This window comes from Megascapheus bottae, chromosome 1, assembly GCF_031878675.1.
Source record: "Megascapheus bottae isolate mThoBot1 chromosome 1, mThoBot2.hap1, whole genome shotgun sequence".
In the NCBI taxonomy this organism is placed as follows: Eukaryota; Metazoa; Chordata; class Mammalia; order Rodentia; family Geomyidae; genus Megascapheus; species Megascapheus bottae.
This window is the reverse complement of record NC_143509.1, coordinates 17,274,084-17,295,396: the sequence shown is the minus strand read 5'-3', so window position 1 is coordinate 17,295,396 and position 21,313 is coordinate 17,274,084. Positions and strand designations below refer to the sequence as shown.

The 21,313-nt window shown below is 47.8% G+C and overlaps 1 protein-coding gene across 5 annotated transcripts; it reads right to left on the bottom strand.

Annotated features, from left to right (window-relative positions):
* Positions 1 to 523: 523 nt before the first annotated feature.
* Positions 524 to 19,672, bottom strand: Mfsd1 (major facilitator superfamily domain containing 1). Of its 5 annotated transcripts, XM_090338208.1 has the most exons (16): positions 19,448 to 19,670; positions 17,201 to 17,253; positions 16,090 to 16,202; positions 14,404 to 14,446; positions 13,676 to 13,743; positions 11,293 to 11,401; positions 9,364 to 9,466; positions 7,712 to 7,810; positions 7,247 to 7,358; positions 6,285 to 6,341; positions 5,910 to 6,066; positions 4,969 to 5,066; positions 4,450 to 4,562; positions 3,178 to 3,225; positions 2,504 to 2,561; positions 524 to 616 (listed from the first exon to the last, which is right to left on the bottom strand). In XM_090338208.1, the coding sequence occupies exons 1-16, from the start codon at positions 19,584 to 19,586 to the stop codon at positions 613 to 615; spliced, it is 1,374 nt and encodes a 457-aa protein (XP_090194334.1). In that variant the 5' UTR covers positions 19,587 to 19,670; the 3' UTR covers positions 524 to 612. The 5 variants fall into 5 exon arrangements, with proteins under 5 accessions (XP_090194334.1, XP_090194351.1, XP_090194343.1 ...); XM_090338225.1 differs by lacking the exon at positions 16,090 to 16,202 and having other exon boundaries at positions 19,448 to 19,533; XM_090338217.1 differs by lacking the exon at positions 524 to 616 and having other exon boundaries at positions 2,500 to 2,561; positions 19,448 to 19,672.
* Between the last annotated feature and the right edge of the window lie 1,641 nt (positions 19,673 to 21,313).

Here is a 21,313-nt window from a genome sequence, read left to right as displayed (position 1 = left end):
AACACCATTACCACACCATCATTTATTCTACAAGCAATAAAGTCTGGATTTGTCTGTTGTGTAGGCTTTGTCTTCTTGGTTTGCTTTGCTTTGTTTCCGCTGTAAGACATGGGCCCCATCCCCATGAGATAATAGAATCATCTCAACACGAGATCCTGTGTTGGCTACTACTGGCAGTTACCCCGAAGCTGTTCACTGATGACGAGCCTGAAGCAGAATTCTTAGTAATGCCCGCACAAACACACTGACAGAGGTGCATGTGACATATAAATACCACCTTCCATCCCACTCCTTTTCCTAGTGGCTAAATGCCAACTTTAAGACTACACATTATGGGGGCCAGGAGTTTGGCCTAGTGGTAGAGTGCTTGCCTAGCATGCACGAAGACCCAGGTTCGATTCCTCGATACCCCACATACACAGCAAAATGCCGGAAGTGGTGCTGAGGCTCAAGTGGTAGAGTGCTATCCTTGAGAAAGTCCAAGGACGGTGCTCAAGCACTGAACCCAGGACTGGCAAAAAAAAAAAAAAAAAAAAAAAAGACTACACATTATTTGTGGAGGTTCTAAGTCACAGGTGTATGTAGCCCTTCTCGAGGCATGGTCATGGAAACTCACCTGCAAGGAAACAGAGCAAATTATCAGAGAAGGGAAAATGAAACAGGCAGGCCCCTCTGCTTACAAATGCTAGAAGGTACTGTGAGAAATTACAGTAATATGCTTTTTTTCTGGATAATTCTGTAACTCTTCTCAAGTGTGTAACAGAGAAAATGTGAAATTGCAGGAGAAATCATTGAATCCTCTACACAGAGCTGCTGCTATCTGGGCCAGCTCTCAGAATTGCCTTATGCACAAGTAGCTGGACACACAGTGCAGGCTTTTTCTCGAACAAGATTTTTATCTTTACTTAACACAGTATATTATCTAGACATTAAAAACCCTAAAACATAATCCTGATAACTTTTATTATATGAGTGCATCTTATTTAACTTCTTTCCTACTCTCAGATATTTAAATCATTTCCAATTTTTTTAAGTAATAAAGATTTTTTGAAGATTTCTAAAATTCACAGTATTACCAATGATTTTCTCAAGATGTATTTCTAAGAGGATTACTATTTGACATGTAGATGTAAGTCTTGGATATGCAGTAGCCAGTCCCCAACCACTCAGGAGACTGAGATCTTTAGATCATGGTTTGAAGCCAGCCCATGAGACTCTAATCTCCAATTAAACATCAAAAAAAAGCTAGAAGTGGAGCTATGGATCAAAAGACATTGTACTAGCCTTCAGCAAAATGGCTCAGGGACAGACAGCGCCCAGACTCAGCAGTACCAAAAAAAAAGTCACAAGCTTACAATATATGACTTTTTTTTTATTTTTTTTTTTTGGTCTCTGGGCCTGGGCACTGTTCCTGAGCTCCTTTGGCTCAAGGCTAACATGCAACCACCTGAGCCACAGCACCACCTGTAGCTTTTTCCATGATTTAATTGGAGATAAGAGTCTCAGACTTTTCCCGCCCGGGCCTGTTTCAAACTGCAATCCTCAGAGCTCAGCCTCCTGAGAAGCCAGGATGGCACGTGTGAGCCACTGATGCCCAGCTTCTGAGGAAATGTCTAAGTAAAAATTCACCTTCTAAAAGCATTAGAAACAGGGCAGGGACTTGTGGGAGGGAAGAGGGCAGTACAGATGTTTAAACTCCAGAACCTCCAGCCCTAGCCCAGCTCTTTGCTACTTGATTAGAATGGAGTTTCTGACTGTTCTGCCCAGCCAAGGCTGAGGCCAGGACCACCGCTGAGTGGAGCAGGCCCACGCCACCAACCCCATCAGGACAGAGCTCCCATCACCCTGCGGCACATACGACACAACTAAACCTCATGCCAAAAAAGACAGAGGACGTGGTGATGCCGTGACACAGTGACCAGAGGCTGGCAGTCCTTCGAAAGAAGGAAATTATGCAGGAAAATGGAACATCGGTCCAAAAAAGGAACTTGAGGCAGAAGACTCTCCTGCAGCCCACCGCCACAGACCTCTATGTATGGAAGAGCACAGCCCAGGGCTTGCTGTTCCACAGCCACCTTTTCAAGCTGTCTGAAACATTTTGTCACTAAGTTCCAAACATAATGAGGCTTGAGACTCAAGAAAAAAAGGCTAATTTCTACAGGGTGTCAATGGCTCATGCCCATAATTCTAGCTATTCAAGAGGCTGAGATCTGAGGATCCGGTATTAAAGCCAACCTCGGGAAGAAAGTCCTTAAGTAAGTATCTTATCTCCAACTAATCACCAAAAAACCAGAGTGACGTTATGGCTCAAGTGGTAGTGCAAGAACCTTAAGCAAAAAATCTCAGGGACAATGCCCATGTCCTGAGTTCAAGTCCCAGTACTGGCACAAAACAAAACAAAACAAAAAAAAACTTGTTTCTAAAAAGCCCAAACCTAATAACTTGAAATAAAATGCTAATATTTAAGACTTCAAAATAAAGCAAGCAGCTTCTCAATACTTACTCAGTATGAGAAAGTTTCATTTCTTCCCTTTGTCTAGCAGAATAATTTAAGTTCCCACCTAAAAGACAAAGTATTTTCTGTATTATATGTAAAAACAGTATAATAAACACATGTAAACATTTGCACAGATCACTCATGAAAGATGGGAAAATAGAATCTTTATGTGACACATATCATTCTTAATTTTAGCTTTTTAACTTTTAAATTTGGAATTAGTACTGCTTCAGGTTCTTTAGTTGGAACATTATAATTTTTAAAGCTATATCTTAAGGTAAATAATAAGTATCCACTAACAGTGAAAATTAAAAGAAGCTAAAGGAAATGACTATTTTAAACAGCATGTGTGTTACATTTCGCCATGTATCTAACACTCTTTAGGGCCAAGCAGTTATAAAATTTAATAAAGAATGCAAACACACACACACATACCACTCACAGGGCCTTATTTTCCTAACAAGGCATTTACAAAACCAAGACAGACCTGGCTCCAAGATGGCAAAGCCTAACCGCCCTTTACTGAATTAAATGCCCCAGATCCCATTATGTGTTACGTCACTAGGCCCGGAAGTCACTGCTGCAGGGCCAAGTAAAGCCCTGGCCTGCGGAGCAGGAGACGACGCAGCCACTCACAGAGGCTCCGCTAGAACTTGAAAGGAAACAACACAACTTCTTACCTCGTGCACGGTTCACCAGATAAAGTAAGACCACAGATAAAAGGGACACTAGGAGAGAAACACACACAGCACCCTTAAAAACTAGACTTTTTTCTCAGATACAAAGTGAACTCTAAGTAAAACCAGGCCTTTACTAACAGGCACTTGAAAATTAATACTGTTCATTTCATTTTCTAAAAGCACTCCAAAGAAGTGAAGCAGAATTTCCTCCTTTGGAAATGGCTGCAACTCACCCCAGAACTCACTAATGCCCCACAGGAGAGGCACCAGAACAACCCACGGTATCCTGACTCCCCTCCCCCTCTTAACTGATGATGCTTCCTGACATACCCCCCAAACTCTGGGCAGCCACTCAACCACTCACCATGCTGTTTCACTAATGAATGGATCAACCCCAGAAGCCCATAGCTTGCAAAGATCTCACAACATGAGGTTCGGCTTGTTCTCTTACCAAGTGAGGTTATTAAATTTACTTTAAACATGCCAAAAATAAACATGTACACGTTTAAATGGCACAGGATTGAGTTTGTGCCCAAATGTACGTGTCATTGGAAAGCATCAAAAACAGACCAAAGAGAAGACACTGTGGAATGCTTAAATGATCTGTTTTTAACAACAACCACCAAAAAAACGAGGTACTGTTAAACTGTGATGTGCTTAATTCTACGTTAGGGTAACAAAATAAATTTGAAACTGCTTAAAAGCAAAGACTCCAATCTCACACTCCAAGGATAGTCTACAAAAGTTTAGGGGTTGGAGATTTAGCTCAGAGAAAGAGCCCTTGTCTGGCAAGTGCAAGGCCCTGAGTTCAGTCCTCAGCTCTTTGGGGTGGGGTGGGGGGGCAGTTATCCATCACTGTGTGTCAGGTGTGCCCACCAGGTGTGGAAGGCACCTGCGCTGGTACAGATCTACTGCACGCAGGACTACAGGAAATGCCAGTTTCTGGTTAGAACTTTTCAACAGCTTCCCAGCTTTAAGCAAGGACTGCTGCAGGCAGGCATGGAGACCAAAACTCAAGCAACCTGCAGCTGCCCGATGGAGAAACCGTGAGCACTGACACCTAGGCGCCCGAGCATCCGCCCGCTCCTGTCACACTGCTCCTGGAAATACGAAGGCAGAGCCGGGACGCCGACTGCCAACCCACAACACAGGCTTCGTACCAGGCACCTCTGTGCCTCCTGTCTCTGAATTCTAAGTAGGGGACAAAACAACAGAAACTCTAAGAATGGTAACCGTGCACCACAGCACCACAGCACCACAAGGCATACTCACAAGAAACACAGGCGATGAAGAACACCTCTAAAAACAAATACCCCCGAGAGTCCAGGATCATGCCGGCGATGATGGAAACGATGGCCAAGCCGAGGTTCTGGATGGACTGCATGCTGCAGGAAGGAAGCACAAACACAGCCTCACCGCGGGCCATTCTCCCCTGACGCCACCAGCACTCACCACGCTGCCACCAGCGCACCTGCACCACGTTTCGTGGCTTAGCCACACCCTTTTCATCACTAAGTCATCCGCTCAAAGGTAGGACAGCAGCTCTCTACTGCAGTGAGTCCTCCCCTTCCCCTGGAGGAAGGAAAGGTCCCGTGGCCCTGGGCTCCTCTCCTCCCTGAGAAGCCCTGTGCTGCCCTGGCCATGTGACTAACAGACAGCAGACTTTTCTAAGATCTCCAGTTTCAGAGCTGCCCAGAAACTGAAAAACAACCCCATTCTGGAGAGCTGGACTTTTCTAGCGATGGACTCAGCAGAGGGACACATGGCCCCTCAGGCAAACAGGGTACTTACAAGCCATACGCAGTTCCCAGCTGATGCTCAGGAATGACAAACGCCACCATGGGCCATAGAGCACAGGCCAGCAGCGAGTATGATATGCCCAGGAGACACTAGGACAGAGGAAGGAGAGCAAGAGCAGTCACAGCTATCACGTGCCGCCTTCCCTGTTTCCAGCTGGAGCCCAGGACGCAGTCTCTGCCCAAGCTCCTCCCTGTGCCTGGGGTAAGCCAATCCTCCAGCATTTAGTTGGAATTACAAATTAATCAAAGCCACATCACCGGTCACTCTCCTACCCATCTCCCTCATTGTCAGATATCACCCAATGTTGACATTTTCTCAACAAAGAAACATGATGACTTCATCCACGTATTTGTCACCTATCAGGGATGACAAATAGTAAAGTGAACCCAAGGCCAGCAAGAAGACAATGTGCATAGCACTGATATAGAAAGTGACTGGGGAAGCTTCAGGCATGATGCTGCTGGTGGCTCAGGACAGTCTGAGGCTAGCCCAGAGCCACCTTGGAGAAATAACTGAAGCACAAAGGGGCTGGGCTGGAGGAGCACTTCTGCGGAAATCCTCACAAGTGCCTCAATGTTTCCAACTGCCAGCAGCACGTCAGCCTGTGACCTTGAAAACGGAATTCTGGCTCACATAGGAACTTGATGGCTATACTATCCTTTTGTAATCTGAAGACCAAGAATGCATGCTGGGCCACAGGTGCTTTGCACCGTTGATAAAAGGCTTTTTTACACAAGTACAGAAAAATAAATGGAAGTAACTGACATGCTGGCTGTGTTTCAAATTCTCCTCCAGCTCAGAGGGCGTCATCAGTAGTGAGCAGAGGGAACCAAGCCTTCCCTGTAGCTGTGCCTCTCTGTGGGAAGCCAGTGTTGTGTGGAAACTGCCCTGGGTGCCACCGCAGCTGCCTGGCCTGACCGCCCGCGCGTTACCATGGCGATCCACGGGTTCCACATGGTGAAGGCCAGCATCACGTGGGCCAGCAGCGTGGCGGCCACCGCACACAGGACCCAGATGACGTTCCTTCCGGTCTTGTCCACCATGAGTCCAAATACCGGGGACAGAGGAGCCGAGATGACGTACACAATGCTGCCCAGACAACATGGAAGGCAGTTAGTCCGCAAGTACGAGGCAGGGCAGAGCCGGGCTGTCCCAGGGGTCTGTCCCAGAGCACCCCTCGGGGGTTAAGGCCCAGTTCCATTTTGGTGTCACACTGAATGTGGTGGTATGTGGCACACATTCGTTCTAACACTTGGTTTTGAGACCCACACTGAATGCAGGAGGCCCCTGCAGAACTGAACATATACCTGTTAACTGCACTCGCTGCCTGGGAAGAAAATCCAAATTTCTCTGTGAAGAACACTCTACAATTAAAAAGAGAGAAACATACATGTTAGAAAGAACAACTTGGTTTAAAGAGAAAAAAGGACAAAACAGAGTAAAAATAACTCTAAAATTCAACAAGCATTTCTTTCTTCCTAGTACTTCTCTCCTTACTTGAGTCCACTGTCACCACTCCCCACGGCTCCAGCATTTACCTAATTATTCCACTGACTTACATACAATTTGCACACCAGCCTTCAGAAAACCAAATTCACTCTTGTCCTCAAGAGCAGTGTACACAAGATAACTTTTATAACAAAGAGAACTCTAGTCTTCACTTACTGAAAATGGAAGCATCACTTTAAAGGTGAGAAAAATACAAATAGCACATCTCCCAAAAGTCTGAGCTGCTCTATTGAAGATTCTGGCAATGAACAGGGAGACAAAAAGAAAATAATGCAAAAGGAGTCTGCCCTAAACTCTGACTTTAAGTCTGGTAGAATTACAATCCTGAAAACAAACATGTGTCCAGTCACAATGCAGTAATACACAGTCTCTATTATTAAAAAGAATATTCTCTATTAATAAGAAGAAGAAAGAAAAGACAAGTTTCTACTCAAGGAATAAAAAGGAAACTAAAAAAAAAAACAATCCTAAATCAAGCATTGGTATGATGAATCAAAAGTAATAAAAATATTAAGCTTAAGCCAAGAAACCTAACACATCACAGAATATGAACAATTCCTATGTAACTATAAACCCTGACCAGAAAAACAAGATGATCTACCAACAACAAAAACCTACAATTCTGTGATTGAGCTCATTATACATAAGCCAAGGAAAGTGGGGTGTGAAGGAAGGAGCTCAGGTGCCTCTCAAGCAAGTGAAGGCCCTCAGCTCAAATCCCAGTCAAAAAAAAAGAAAGTACAATGCTAGAAATACTCACTTTCCAAGCCCAATAAACGGGAACACAGCAGCATAGTAGCAGACACAGATGATAAATATTAGCCACAGGGGTAATGAGAAGTCCTTTATATCACTTAACTTAATAACTTCACCTTGGGGAGGAAAGAGAAATCTCCATGAGCAAGTTCCACATATCAGAGGAATTTTCACCTGTGCCAGGTGAGTGCCTCAGCAACTGAGTTTTAACAGATACTTCTCTAGGAAACAACACAAACACCATCTCTGGAATAACTGAGAAGACGTAAGAAAACACAGCCGCTATGGTGAGTGACCACTTTCCTGCTCCCTTCCAGAATCCGACTCTACCAAACAACACCAGAACTTCAGACAAGGAAGGTAAAGTGCACATGTGCATCAACTCCCAGCAGGACAGCAGGGCCTTACCTCTCAGCAAAGGGCCTTCCAAGGCCCAGGGTCCCCAGGCCCACCTGGCACTGATACTTGCCTGTTTTTCCTTGTTCTTTATGGAGGATTCTCTCTGCTCTGTGATCCAAGTACGCAAGGACCATGGCACAGATTAATGACAGAACACACGTTACACAGCCTAAGGAACAAAAGGAGGCTTTAAGAAGAGCAGTGCACACAACAAGGACAAGGACTCCGAGTAACCAGGAGGCTCAGATAGAGGAGTAGGAGGAGAAGGGGACAGCACAGGGCAGGGGTTCTGGGGGAGGAAGGATCTCTGCTATCCCTTCTCAACCCACTGAATTTAAGCTGTCTGAGCCCCAATGCTCCATGTTATTTTTTCTTTGGTGCTGGTACTGGGGACTTGAACTCAGGACCTGGCATTTTCCTTTAGCTTTTTCCCTCAACACTAGTGATCTATCACTTGGACCACAACTCCACTTCTGGTTTCTTGGTGTATAATTGGAGAGTTGTAACTCCTGCCCACACTGGCTTCGAATGGGGATACTCAGACCTCAGCCTCCTGCATAGCTAGATAAGAGGCGTGAACCACGGGCACCTGACTAATAAAGTGCTTTGACTTGCTGACAGCGAGGTCTTTTTTGGCTCCAAAATTCCACAACTGTCTACTAGGAGCAGGTAGGGGGGGCTGGAGAGCTGGGGGGAGGCCTGAGCAGCGCAGTGGCAGCCTGAGATGCACAGCTTTAGGATTATCTTCCCACCAGCTTCTGTTTAACAGGCCTGGGAACCAAGTGGGTATCAAGATCTAAAAGCCATGCAAAACTTGAGCCCAAAGCCCCTCCAGCTTGCCCTGGCTTCTGTGGGGTCCTGAGGGACGCCTGTGCACCCCGCAGTGCCCTGTTGAGATCTGCACACAGGATACTTCCCAGAGACCTCAGGGGCTGAGGGCTAAGAGGCAGGCTAGAGAGCGCAGGGACAGGAGGGGCCTGCAGAGCACTGGTCCAAGAGACCAGAAATTTTGCAGAGGACTGAGACCAAGGTCAAATCCTTGTCGACCATGCACAGAACCATGAGAGCCAGCATGGAGCCTGCCAGCCCCCAGACTACTGCCCAGCCAGGCATTCATTCCCACCCAGTCACACCCACAGGACCTAAGCACGCTAGAAATACAGGCTGGATTTGATCACGGGAAGCCAGTCTTCCTTTAACAGCACCTTATATGACCACATTCCTGTATCTGTTTTCACTCCCACTCCTAGACTACCTCAAATGCAGATGACAGCGTTGAGGACCCTACAATGTCCAATCTTCCACTTTAAGAAAACAGAAATGAAACTGGAGGCTCACACCTGTCAACCTAGCTACACAGGAGGCTGAGCTCTGAGACTGCAGTTCAAAGTCAGCCCAGGAAGCAAAGTCCATGGGACTCTCACCTCCAGTGAACCACCTGAAAACTGGCAATGGAGTCACAACTCAAGGGCAAAGTACAGCCTTGAGCAAAAAGCTAAGGGACAGTGCCCAGCCCAGAGTTCTAGCCACAGTACTGGAACCAGAAAAAACAAAATAAATAAATGAAAAAAAGAAAGAAAGAAAGACAGACAGGCTATTTCTAGTCAGAAAAATGAATGTACTGGGCGGGGGAGGGAGGGAGAGAACCCTGCACCACAGTAGACTCACACAGCCTCCACCCTCAGCCCCAATGCCTGCTGGGCCATGCCAGAACTCACTCACCGATCATCAGTGTCACCCCAAGGGTGGTGTGGCCAGCAGAACCCAGCAGCGCCTCAACCTTAGAATATAGCCAGCCCATGAGGTTCATGTTCACCGTGCTTCCCTAGAGAGGAAAACCAATAGAAGCCCAGCTGTCCACGCCTCATGGTGCCCTCAAGAAACAAGCATGGGGCCTGGAGCATGGCATAGTGGTAGAGTGCCTGCCTAGCATGCATGAAGACCTGGGTTCCATTCCTTGTTACCACATACACAGGAAAAGCCAGAAGTGGTGCCGTGGCTCAAGTGGTGCAGTGTTAGCACTGAGAAAACCCAAGGACAGTGCCCAGGCCCTGAGTTCAAGCCTGGGATTGGCCAATAAATAAATAAATAAGAAGAAAGAAACAAACAAGTGTAATTGGGATACAAACAAAACGGGAATTTAAAAAAATTTAATGCAAGGAAAATAATGATAAAGCCACAAGCCACAAAACAAATGGCAGTTTATTGGGAAATGCCAGTATCCAAAATGACACAGTACTTTCACAACACGTGGCCAAAGAAAACATGGAACATGGTATAAAATCCAGAGTTCCTAAGACAAAGCTAGACCAGTTACCAGAAACAGCACAGTCTTTCCCTAAACTGAAATCTAAAATCAAAGTTTCTCCAAGAATGTTCTCAATGTCTGGAGCTAGAGAGTAACAGTGAGATGATAGCTTTGCTCATTTTATAATCACTGAGCTTCTACTACAGGCCAGTCACTACTTCTATGCTGTGGATACAAAAAAGAACAAAACAACATGGTAATGGGGGTAAAAAAAAAAAATATATGCAACACGGTGCACAGTGACAAATGCTTCAGAAATAAAAGGTAGCACTGGTGCCTCATGCCCATAATCCTAGCTATTCAGGAGGCTGAGATGAGAGAACTATGATCTCAAGCCAGCCTGGGCAGAAAAATCCAAAATTATCTATCTCCGAGTACTAAGCAAAAAGTTGGGCTGGAGATACGGCTCAAGTGAAAGAGTGAACACATGCACAATACATTAATATACATGGGCTTTTTTGTTCCTGAAGAAAGTTACACTTTCATGCCACTTATTCACCTTTGAAAGTATGATTTTTCAAAGGCCAGATTTTGTAGTTACTCGCAGAGCTTACAACTACTGACATGCTTTCCAGGGTACATGAGTGAAAATGCAATGCTGTTCCCCTGGTCCCTCCACCAGACAAGCCTTCCACACCATCATCACTCCAGGCTCCAAGAGGACGGAGGACCGGCTCCCCTGGGCAACCTGGGGGCACCCAGAGTGTAGGGAGTTCAGGTACTGACAACACAACCTGCCTGAGAACTGGAGAGCTGCCCTCAAATAAGCAACAGGAGGAAGCAAATGCTGGGCCTGTGGCTCAGGTCCATGATGCCAGCTACTCAGGAGACTGAGATCCAAGGAGCGCAGCTCAAAGCCAGCCAGGCAGGAAAGTCCGTGAGATGCTTATCTCCAGTTAACCACAGAGGAGCTGTGGCTCAAAAAGTCAGGGACAATCCTCAGGCCCTCAGTTCAGGCTCTAGCACCAGCACCAAAAAAATAAATAGACTTAAAAACAATGTAATAATGACAGAGGGCAAAAGTAGTTAACACTGCTTGTGTGGGAGGAGTCAGGTGGGTGTCAGGCTAGTGTCAGAATGCAAACACCTCTCACGTTCTCCCAACTCAAATTCTCAAATTCTCCCAACTCTTCAATGTTCACTGGGCTTGACTGCTGGCTGACACGAGGCCAAGAGATGCCACCGAGCAATGCCGTGATAGTTCTAGGGGACTGTGTAAATCCATACCCCATCTGAGACACGAGCATGCCCCAGCACCCCTCCCTCAGGGACCCTGAAACATACTCCTCCCCCCGACACTTCCAATGTGGCTTCGTGGTCTGTGGTCATATGGTCATACTTACAATTCTGGCCATGCTCAGTTGGAGTCCAAACACCAGGTTTAATTCTTTGCCTTTGAACCAACTCACAGCATATGTGTTCTGGGCAACCGCCAGGGACTCACCACCAATCCTAGCATGGGAGAGAGATGGCCCAGCTCTTAAAGACTTTCCACCTGCCAGGTTCTGACCACAGCCTCACCCGGTGAAATCAGAGCCTCCTGCACGAGTGGCTCTTGGGTGCTTCAGCCAATCCATATTGTGACATGGCACTGCCACCCCAGCATCCAACTGCACCACAAGGAAGCAGCCTGCTTTCAGGGCACAGCTCAGCACCAGAAGGCCAATCCCCAACACTGAGAGATGGCACACACGCACGCACCCCCAGACCAGGTGTGGGAGTCAAATACAGGAGTCAGGAGTGTCTTGTGACTCCAGCCTCCAGCCTTCCGTGACTCTTCGCAGCTCAGACCCGACCTCAGGCTCTCCAGACCTGTGCCTGATCACCATCAAAGCCAACCAAAGACACAGCTGCTCTGTACCGCCAGTGTGCGAGTCATTCCATGCTGCCTTAAAATCCGGGACAGGAATGAGGATGCTGGGTGACCCTCCACCTAGGGCTGTGCTATACAGAACACAAAGGGGACACTAGTCCACGCCTGGTAAGGACATGGAGGGGGACGCCAGTCCACGCCTGGTGAGGACACGGAGGGAGACACCAGTCCACGCCTGGTGAGGATACGGAGGGGGACGCCAGTCCACGCCTGGTGAGGACACGGAGGGGGATGCCAGTCCACGCCTGGTGAGGACACGGAGGGGGATGCCAGTCCACGCCTGGTGAGGACACGGAGGGAGACACCAGTCCACGCCTGGTAAGGACACGGAGGGGGATGCCAGTCCACGCCTGGTGAGGATACGGAGGGAGACACCAGTCCACGCCTGGTAAGGACACGGAGGGGGACGCCAGTCCACGCCTGGTGAGGATACGGAGGGGGACGTCGGTCCACGCCTGGTAAGGACATGGAGGGGGACGCCGGTCCACGCCTGGTAAGGACATGGAGGGGGACGCCGGTCCATGCCTGGTAAGGACACGGAGGGGGATGCCAGTCCACACCTGGTAAGGACAGGGAGGGGGACGCCAGTCCACACCTGGTGAGGATACGGAGGGGGACGTCGGTCCACGCCTGGTAAGGACACGGAGGGAGACACCAGTCCACGCCTGGTAAGGACACGGAGGGGGACGTCGGTCCACGTCTGGTAGGACATGGAGGGGGACGCCAGTCCATGCTTGGTAAGGACAGGGACAGGGACGCTAGTCCACGCTTCATTAAAATACTTCACACTTTTCAGGCCAACACACAAAGCACTGCCAATCAATGGTGCCCACGTTTAGGGACAGGCTGGACATTCACCCACCTCCTGGGTTTTCTGTTCCCTCAGGTCCATCCCACATACCCCAGGACCCCTGGGTGCGCCTTCGCCACCCCCTAATCCAGAAGTGCATGCCCCATCTCCACCTCCACTCCAACCCCACACTGCCCCATGGGCCCACTGCCTGGGAGGCCACTTCTGACCACAGTCTTGTCTGGGACATGTGCCACATTTGCTTTCTGACATGGAGCACTTTAGGCAGCAGCACGTGTGTGTCTGCCTGCCCCTGGTGCTTGAGTAAATCTGGTTTTAAGTGAAAGACTAAATTGCAAGTGCAACGCCAGTGGCTCACGCCTGTAATCCTAGCTACTTAGGAGGCTGAGATCTAAGGATCTCAGTTCAAAGCCAGCCTGGGCAGGAAAGTCCATGGTACTCTTATCTCCAATTAACCACCAAAAAGCTGGAAATGGAGGTGTGACTCAAGTGACAGAACACTATCTGTGAGCGGAAAAGGCTAAAGAGCCTGAGACAGCCTGGGACCTTGTGCTCCTCACAGCTCCTGAACAGGAATCGAAAGGATTTACCATCAGCCACAGGAGAGAGGGAAATGCCCATGTGTCAAGCATCTGAAAATGAAGGCCTGCCCCTTCCCAAGTGAGGCGTCAAGCCACCTTCAATAAACAATACAATTTCCTAGATGCCTAGGAAAACTAGCTCTGAAGAAACATTTCATTGAAATCCTGTGCAGGGCTAAATAGGACCACTCAAAATCACTGCCTATTTTAAAGGAAATTCAATACAAGAAATACTCTTCCACAAGCAGTCACCAGATTTCAAGAATTTAAGGTACTTCCTCTGAAAATAGAGCAGCGTTCTATTCTCATCAATAAGGGCTTTGGTGATGCTCAGTCAGTTCAATCCAAGTGGCTGGCACGTGAGAGGCCTTGGGTTCAATCCCACATTGAGAAACAAAACCACCAAGATCCAAACATCCTTAACAAACATGTAAAAGTAAATGAAATTATGCCTAACTTACCCAAACACAAACCTCCCAAATTCCATCAACCAGAAGGCATTAAATAGTCCACCAAGAGCAAAAATAACCTGTAAAGTAGAATTTAATACTGTATCAATGAGAGAATAAATACAAGGTATTCAAGAGAAGCTGGACATTGGTGGCTCATGCCTATAATCCCAGTTACTCAGGAGGCTAAGATCTGAGGATCATGCTCAGATCAGTTTAAAGCTAGCCCAGGTAGGAAAATTTCATGAGACTCTTATCTCCAATAAAGTACTCAGAAAAGGCTCAAGTGGTAGAGCACGAGCCTTGAGCAAAAAAAGATCAGGACAAAACCCTGAGTTCAAGCCCCAGGACCAGCAAAATTTTTTTCAAGAGTATTCAAGAAAAACAGTGGGAAGTGGTGTTATAGCTCAAAGTGGTAAAGCACTAGTCCTGGACTGAAGAGCTCAGGGACAGCACCCAGGCCCAGAGTTCAAGTCCCACGACAAACAAAAGAGATAGAGGAGAGAGAGACAGAGATTGAAAATAAATCAAAATTTCCATGTTTTCTTTTTAAAAAAATCTGTAAAGTTAAAAATATTAATATCTGTATATTTTTAAACTATTACTAATATACCGTATGAGCATTTGTTATTTGGCTAACAAGCGAAACATTCACTAAACACATCTTTACAAGCCAAAATAATTAGACAAGAATTCAAATGTCATTCTCAAATGATTACCAGGTGTAATGCCTTGCGTACCTGTCCAACGCAAACAAAGCAGCTGAAGATAATTGTGCCCCATCTGTTCAGGAGAGAAAAAAAGTCTTCAATTTTTCCTATATTACTGGTGGTAGTCACACATTCTTACTAACAGTTCCTTTCCATTTTCTATGCAGCCTCTGCATTCCTCCACGCAAAACAGGAAGTGGTGGTCAGCTCTGAGATCAGCAACTTTCTCCAGGCTGTCTGGATTTCCGGGGTCCCAGATGCTTCCGTAATGGCTACTGTTGGTCGTTCAAGCTGTTACTGTCTCTGAAACTTAAATAATCTTCAACTATTTAACATGGAAGGTTTTGTTTGGCCAGTCTTAGGGCTTGAACTCAGGGCCTAGGCTGAGATAGGCCCTGCACTACTCTACACTTAAGCCACAGCACCACTCCTGGCTTTTTCTGTTTATGTAGGCTTCATGCATGCTAGGCAAGCCCTCTACCACTAAGCCTCATTATTTTTATAATTTGATTGCAATTAGAATTGATTGCAAGGAATTCTAAAGTAATCTTGAATGGTCAAATTCTTGGTAACTAAAAGCTACTTCTGAAACGATAATTAACCACATTATATAATTACAAATCCAAACTTGACATCTGATTCATGTTCCTTCACAGTAATGTCAGCCAAGTGTGGTGGTTCACACCTATAACCCTAGTTACTTAGGAGGCAAATTAGAAGGATGAAGGCAAAAGGCCAGTCCTGGCACCTGAGACACTGCCTCAATAAACAAGTTGTATTTGGTGATGTACATCTGTCAGTCCAGCTCTGTAGGAGGACCAAGGTCTGCGGTCAACCCTGCGCAAAAAATGTGACAGCCTACCTGAAAAACAAGTACTGCAAAAAAATAATTATATATATATATATGGATGGATGGATGTATATGTGTGTGTATGTGCGGACTGTAAATGGCTCAAACAGTAGAACACCTGCCTCAACAAGCAAGGGGCCAGTATCTCAGAATAAGAAAGTAGTTATGGTCATCTAGGGAACCTATGTCTATGTAAACTCTCACCGCCCTAGGGCATTGCTGTGCTATGTTTTGCTCAAGTTCTTAGTACTAGGAAATTCACCTGAGTCCCAAACCAGTTTGCCTCAGCCTGCCAACCTGACAAAGCACTCTATTCACCCCATTCCCTTCACCTCCAGCAAGCATCCCCAGTACACTTAGGTCCGCAGCAGCCACACACCCCATCACTGGACAAAGAGCTTGCAGAGCAAGGGCTCATAACAAGTTCAAGTACAAAAACAGAGGGGCTATGGGAGTGCCTCCTACCCCTGGACCAGAGGATACACATGCTTCTCTCCCTCTGCCCTCCGAACTGTACTCACAATGAAGAAACTAAAGCTCAAGAAGTCACATCCAACTCAGGGCAGTAGCAAAATGAGCATGTGGCTCTCGTGTGGCACTCAGGAGACCCAGACCCTGTCAGTCTCATTGGAAGGTGGAAGAATCATATCTGAATAGCTGAAGGCACAGAATGCCATCTGACCCTGCCCTTGACTGACACACACCCACCAGGGTATCAAACCAAGTCTGGAGGTAGAAACACCTTCCAGAAACAATCCGGTCAACTGTCACAGAGAATGCACAAACTTATTCAAGATCTCTCTAGACATACAGTTTCCTAATCACTAAGTGAGTGTAACAAGAGGTAAGGTTTCATCCAAGCTTACCGTATTCCAAATACTCGGTCTATCAAAAAGCCACCCAAGAAACACAAAACCACATTGGGCCAGGAATACCAGGCGTACAGCAGCATGAACTTGGTGGTGTTTACCTGCATGTCCTACATGGGAAGAAAACACAACTATTTTCCACACAGTTCTGGTTAGCAACCCAAAAATTAAACGCCTTCACTTCTTAAGTCTCCTTGAAATCTCGAGCTACCATCTCTGCCCAGAAACTGGCGGGGAATGGCGTTTCTTGAGTCTGCCTGTCACTTCAGGAGCTTAACTGACTCCAAAATGTTTGGGAACCCCTCGTCTGCCTCTAGTTCCTTCCCTACTCTCTCATTACTGCCTGCACGGGAAGTTCCTGCCATATGGGAAAGAATGCTTACTGACCCCTGGCCACTTCCAACCCCAAACAACCCCTACCTGCTCCTCCACCACTCCAGAGCGCAAACAAAGGGGCCATGTGTGCACTCTTCTCCAGTTACAAAGAAAAACACCACACACGACTATAGAAAATACTCCAATGTAGTATATATCAAATATATTTCTATGACTGAAAACCACACGAAGACTGCTGACATGAACAATACGCAGTAACCAATGTAAGAATATATTTTTTAAAAAATGGCCAGGCACAGTGTCTCACACCTGTCATCTAATTATGTGGGAGACTGAGGACTGAGATTTGAAGACAACTTGGGCAAAAAGCCAAAAGACTCTTACCTCCAGTTAACGAGTAAAACGCCAGAAGTAGAACACTAAGTGCTACAGTGGCAGAGCACTAAGAACAGTGTTCAGGCCCTGAATTCAAGTCCCAAGATTGACATACACACATACACACACACACAGCCAAACAATCAAACAAACAAACCTGAAAATAGCATGAATTACTTATTTAAAATATGCAAATATTCCAAGTCATGTGTGCTACAAATGAATTCTTCACAACAACTCATTTCAACGTTAAGAAGAGCCTCTGGTCTGTAATCTGGTGAGCGATGCAGGATGAAATCCACACACTCAGTCTTTCAGGCCACACAGCCAGAAGCAAGGCTCCCCTCACCTCCTTACCTCTGCAGCTACCAGGGTCCACATGAAAGAAACAACTCACCCGCTTAACCTGAGTCTGAAGGGCAGCAGGAATATCATAGCAAAAGTAGCTGCCTAGAAAAGAAAAAGAGCAAATACTTTAAGAGAAAATAGTAGGGTCCACAGAAAAATCTCCAAGATGTAACTCACTAAGAATTACAATACAAGCATGCACCATGGAAACCTTTCTGGACCACTTTCTTATCTACCAATATTTTCTTTATTGTAGCCAAAGAAATCCCACAATGTAGCAGTGTGGAAAGGAACAACTTCCAGAGTCAGCAAGCATTTTATTTTTGTCCATTTTATTCTCACCACACAGTACCATCTGTATTTTACTAACATTTTTATGATGCAGTGTATTTTCCTTCTTTAAAGTTGTCAATATACAAACACTAAAAACTTCACAGATATCCTCAGCACTTCCTGACCATTCCCTGTGGTCATTTTTCTCCAGAGCAGAAAGGGATTTAGCTATTCTAATTAAACCAGTGTTTGAAATCCTCATCACTACATATACAATATCTAAAAATCAAATTATTTAGCAAATACAATGTTATGGTACAATGAATGAAAGAACACAAAATGGTTCCAAAGGATCAGATTAAACAATGTCTCTTGAGGATTAGAAAGAGAAAAGGGATAGATTTGATATTCCTACATTAGGATTTATTTTAAAGTTAAAATAACTGACATTGTTTGGGAGGCTAAGATATCACTGCCTCCACTTCTCCAGTAACTCTCCAGCAGTACACAAAGTACCAGTACAAAGAAACAAAACTTAACACATGGGTGGGGAGAGGAAAAGGAGAAGAATGTAAAACAGGTCCTGCCCTAGTGTGGGAACTACTGGAGGAAAGAGAGTAGAGAAAGGAGAATATGATCAAAATATTTTATGTGCATGTGTGAAAATTCAACGATGCAGCTGTTGAGACTGGCTTGGGAAATGAAAGCAGTGGATTGAGGGGAGGAAGGGTGTGAGTCTGATTAAGGTACATCGTGTGCAAATATGAGCAAGCCATAAGCTCTTAGGGAGGTACGATTGGCATGTAATGAAATTTACCATGTACATGCACTTGAAAAAACTTGTACTACTTGAATCCATAGCCTCATATTTGCAAAGGAGATGCCCCACCACTTGAACCTCACCTCCTGCCTTTCGAAGCCATGTTTTAAAGTTCATGATGGTAGCATCTTCCCAACAAAAGGGAAGAGAGCTACAAAAAGAGGGGCAAAGAAACCAAAGCTCAAAGCATCCTGCATGCCTGCTTAGACATCCATCCGTAGAGGCATAAAGATCTAAAGCCAAGTTCCTAAACCTGCTACTATAAGGGCAGCTAGCTTCTTCGCAACCCATCCTCTCCCACGAAACTAACGTTTAACTGTTAAAGCAGCTTCTGAACCACCTTAGGACTGGGACACAGGAAAGCTCTCTCCCACATGGTCTCCGGAAACGACCTTCAGTCCCGCGCTCTCCTAAGCGCAGCCTGCACTAGCAAGCTGACCACAAGCGATTGCTACACAGTGGCAGAGCAAGTGACCAACGGACACAGGTTGGCGTCCAGGGCGGGAGAACGGACAGCAGTGGAAGGCTCGGTGTAAAATAAGCCAACGCCTGTCGACGGGGCTGGACTGGGCTCAAGTGGCAGCAGCTGCGGGGTTCCGAGGTCACCCCCGGCCAGGGCCCCCGGCGGCCTCGGGTGCGGAGCAACGTGAGACCCGGGGTCGAGCCGCTGTCCTCTGGGGCCTGAAGGGACCGCAGCGAGCCCGAGCCCGGGTTGGGACCGCCCCGCCGCCGGCCCGCCGAGCCCCCCGAGGGCTCCCCGAGGGCTCTCCAGGCCCGCCGAACCCCCGACAGCTCCCCGAGGGCCCCCCCAGGCCAGCCGAGTTCCCCCGAGGGCTCCCCGAGGGCCCCCCGGCCCGCCGAACCCCCGAGGGTCCCCCGAACCCCGAGGGCTCCCCGAGGGCCTCCCAGCCCGCCGAGCCCCCGAGGGATCCCCGAGGACCCCCGGCCCGCCGAGCCCTCCGAGGGCTCCCCGAGGGCCCCCCGGCCCGCCGAACCCCCGAGGGTCCCCCGAACCCCGAGGGCTCTCCAGACCAGCCGAGCCCCCGAGGTCCCCCGAACCCCGAGGGCTTCCCGAGGGCCTCCCAGCCCGCCGAGCCCCCGAGGGATCCCCGAGGACCCCCGGCCCGCCGAGCCCCCCGAGGGCTCCCCGAGGGCCCCCCAGGCCAGCCGAGCTCCCCCGAGGGCTCCGGGCCCGCCGCTCACCGAAGCCCAGCAGGCACATCAGCAGCAGCACCAGGAGCCGGTGCGGCAGGCGGCGGGGGTCGCAGAGGGCCGGCATCGCCCCGGCGGCGGCGGGGGTGCCCCCCAGCAGCGCCCGCCCCTCCTCCTCGTCCTCCTCCATCGCCAGCCGGGGACCGACCGGGCCCAGTCCCCGCCACACGCAGCCAAGACACGGAAGAGCCCGCTGCGGGAGCCCCGCCGCGCCCGCGGGATCACGTGAACACGGGTCTCACGTGATGCTGACTAGTGCTGACGCATCAGGTGATGTTGCACGTGCGTGTGATCACGTGACGTCGAGGCAGCCCGTGATTGGTCGTGTTTGCGTGGGGGCGGGGACTTTGCATCGTGGGCGGGGCTCGGGGCGGGAGGGGAGGGGCTCGGGGCGGGAGGGGAGGGGCTCGGGGCGGGAGGGGAGGGGCTCGGGTGGGAGGGGCGGGGCCAGAACGTGGATGCCTGATAGAGGAAGCACTGGCTAGGCCATGAAAGACTGGTGTTGGAGGCCTGAAAAGTCAGGACTGCGTGAATCATGAGCGATATCCTGGGTTTCTTTGACCTTAGGAACTTCATTGGGACAGGTGACAACCTAACGACACAACGACCTGTGATTAAATAATTCCTTTTCTGTCAACGTTAACGTCCTGACTTTAATTACTGATCTGTGCTCGTTTTCAGGAAACACAGATTTGAAATCAAGAGGCAGTTTGTGGCAAACGTTCATATGAGGGAGCCTGGGTGTAGAATGCATGGGAATTCCTTGTACTTATCTCACAATTTTTCATGAAGTCAGCAATAATTCTGCCCAGGGCCTTCTTCCTAGAACCCCTTGCTCCTATGTGTCTCAGACACAAAACAATGACCATCCTGAAAAACATATAGTGAATGGATGAGTCCCATAAACCAGGAGAGGTACACCAGCCTCTGTGAGACAAGGAAACCCTTTGCCATGGACAAACCATTGCTGCCCATGCAATAGACACGCTTGTCCTCATTGCACTGGGCTAGCATTAGCCCTGCAAAGGACACTTACACTTCTGAGCTGGTTCAATGACTGCTCATGCTCGAGTTGTGTCAGTAGATGGCGCAAGAGAGACGTCCCTGCTACTTGTCAGAATTAAATAAAATGGGTGCTATAACAAAACTTCATACAAAGCGACTTCTGTAACTCCGAATCTGACATGAGAGCAGGATGAGAAGCCAGGTGATCAGAACTAAGGATCGTGTAGCAGCAAGGGTAAGGGTAGGGCATGCAGAGCTCTGCAGATCAGGTGTCACCCTCGTGATGTTGTCAGGCCCCCTCCCCACTGCAACCTGCAGCTTTTCAGAACCAAGAGAACTGACAGAGACGCAGCCGAAACATACACAGCTCAAAGGCATGCCCACAGAGCAGTGTAAAATTCCACAGGAGAGATTCCAGACCCCACTCCACTGAGGTCATCTCCTCAAGCAGGAATCCTGAGAAAGGATGGTGCCCAGACCCACTCAGGTGGCAATCTAAATCCAGCTTTCTGTTTATATGTTTCTGAGGAATTGAACCCAGGACTTCATGCGTGCAAGGCACTCTACCACTAAGCCACATTACCAGCCCATTTCTAGTATTTTATGACTACAAAAGTTTTTGCAATAAACAGTGTGCATGTGCTCTTCAGGTCTTTTAAGGATGTCTTCAGGCTTCTGAAGTGGGTGCCTGGGTCAAAAGGAAAATTCACACTTGGCTTTGTTAATATGACTCAGGGGGGTTGGGAAGTCCCTGTTTGCTCCTAGTCTTGCTAACAATTTGTATTCTCCAGCTTTTTAAATTTCAGCCACTCTATAATGGCACATGTGGTATCCAATTCCAGAAATAACACA

What these genes read in the sequence shown, in the direction of transcription:
- Mfsd1 (XM_090338217.1), bottom strand. Translation starts at nt 19,586, where the DNA reads ATGGAGGAGGACGAGGAGGAGGGGCGGGCGCTGCTGGGGGGCACCCCC. An exon ending in GATGTGCCTGCTGGGCTTCG is followed by an intron (nt 17,254 to 19,447) that starts GTGAGCGGCGGG and finishes TTTCTTTTCTAG; the next exon opens with GCAGCTACTTTTGCTATGAT. An exon ending in GACCGAGTATTTGGAATACG is followed by an intron (nt 14,447 to 16,089) that starts GTAAGCTTGGAT and finishes TCTCCTGAACAG; the next exon opens with ATGGGGCACAATTATCTTCA.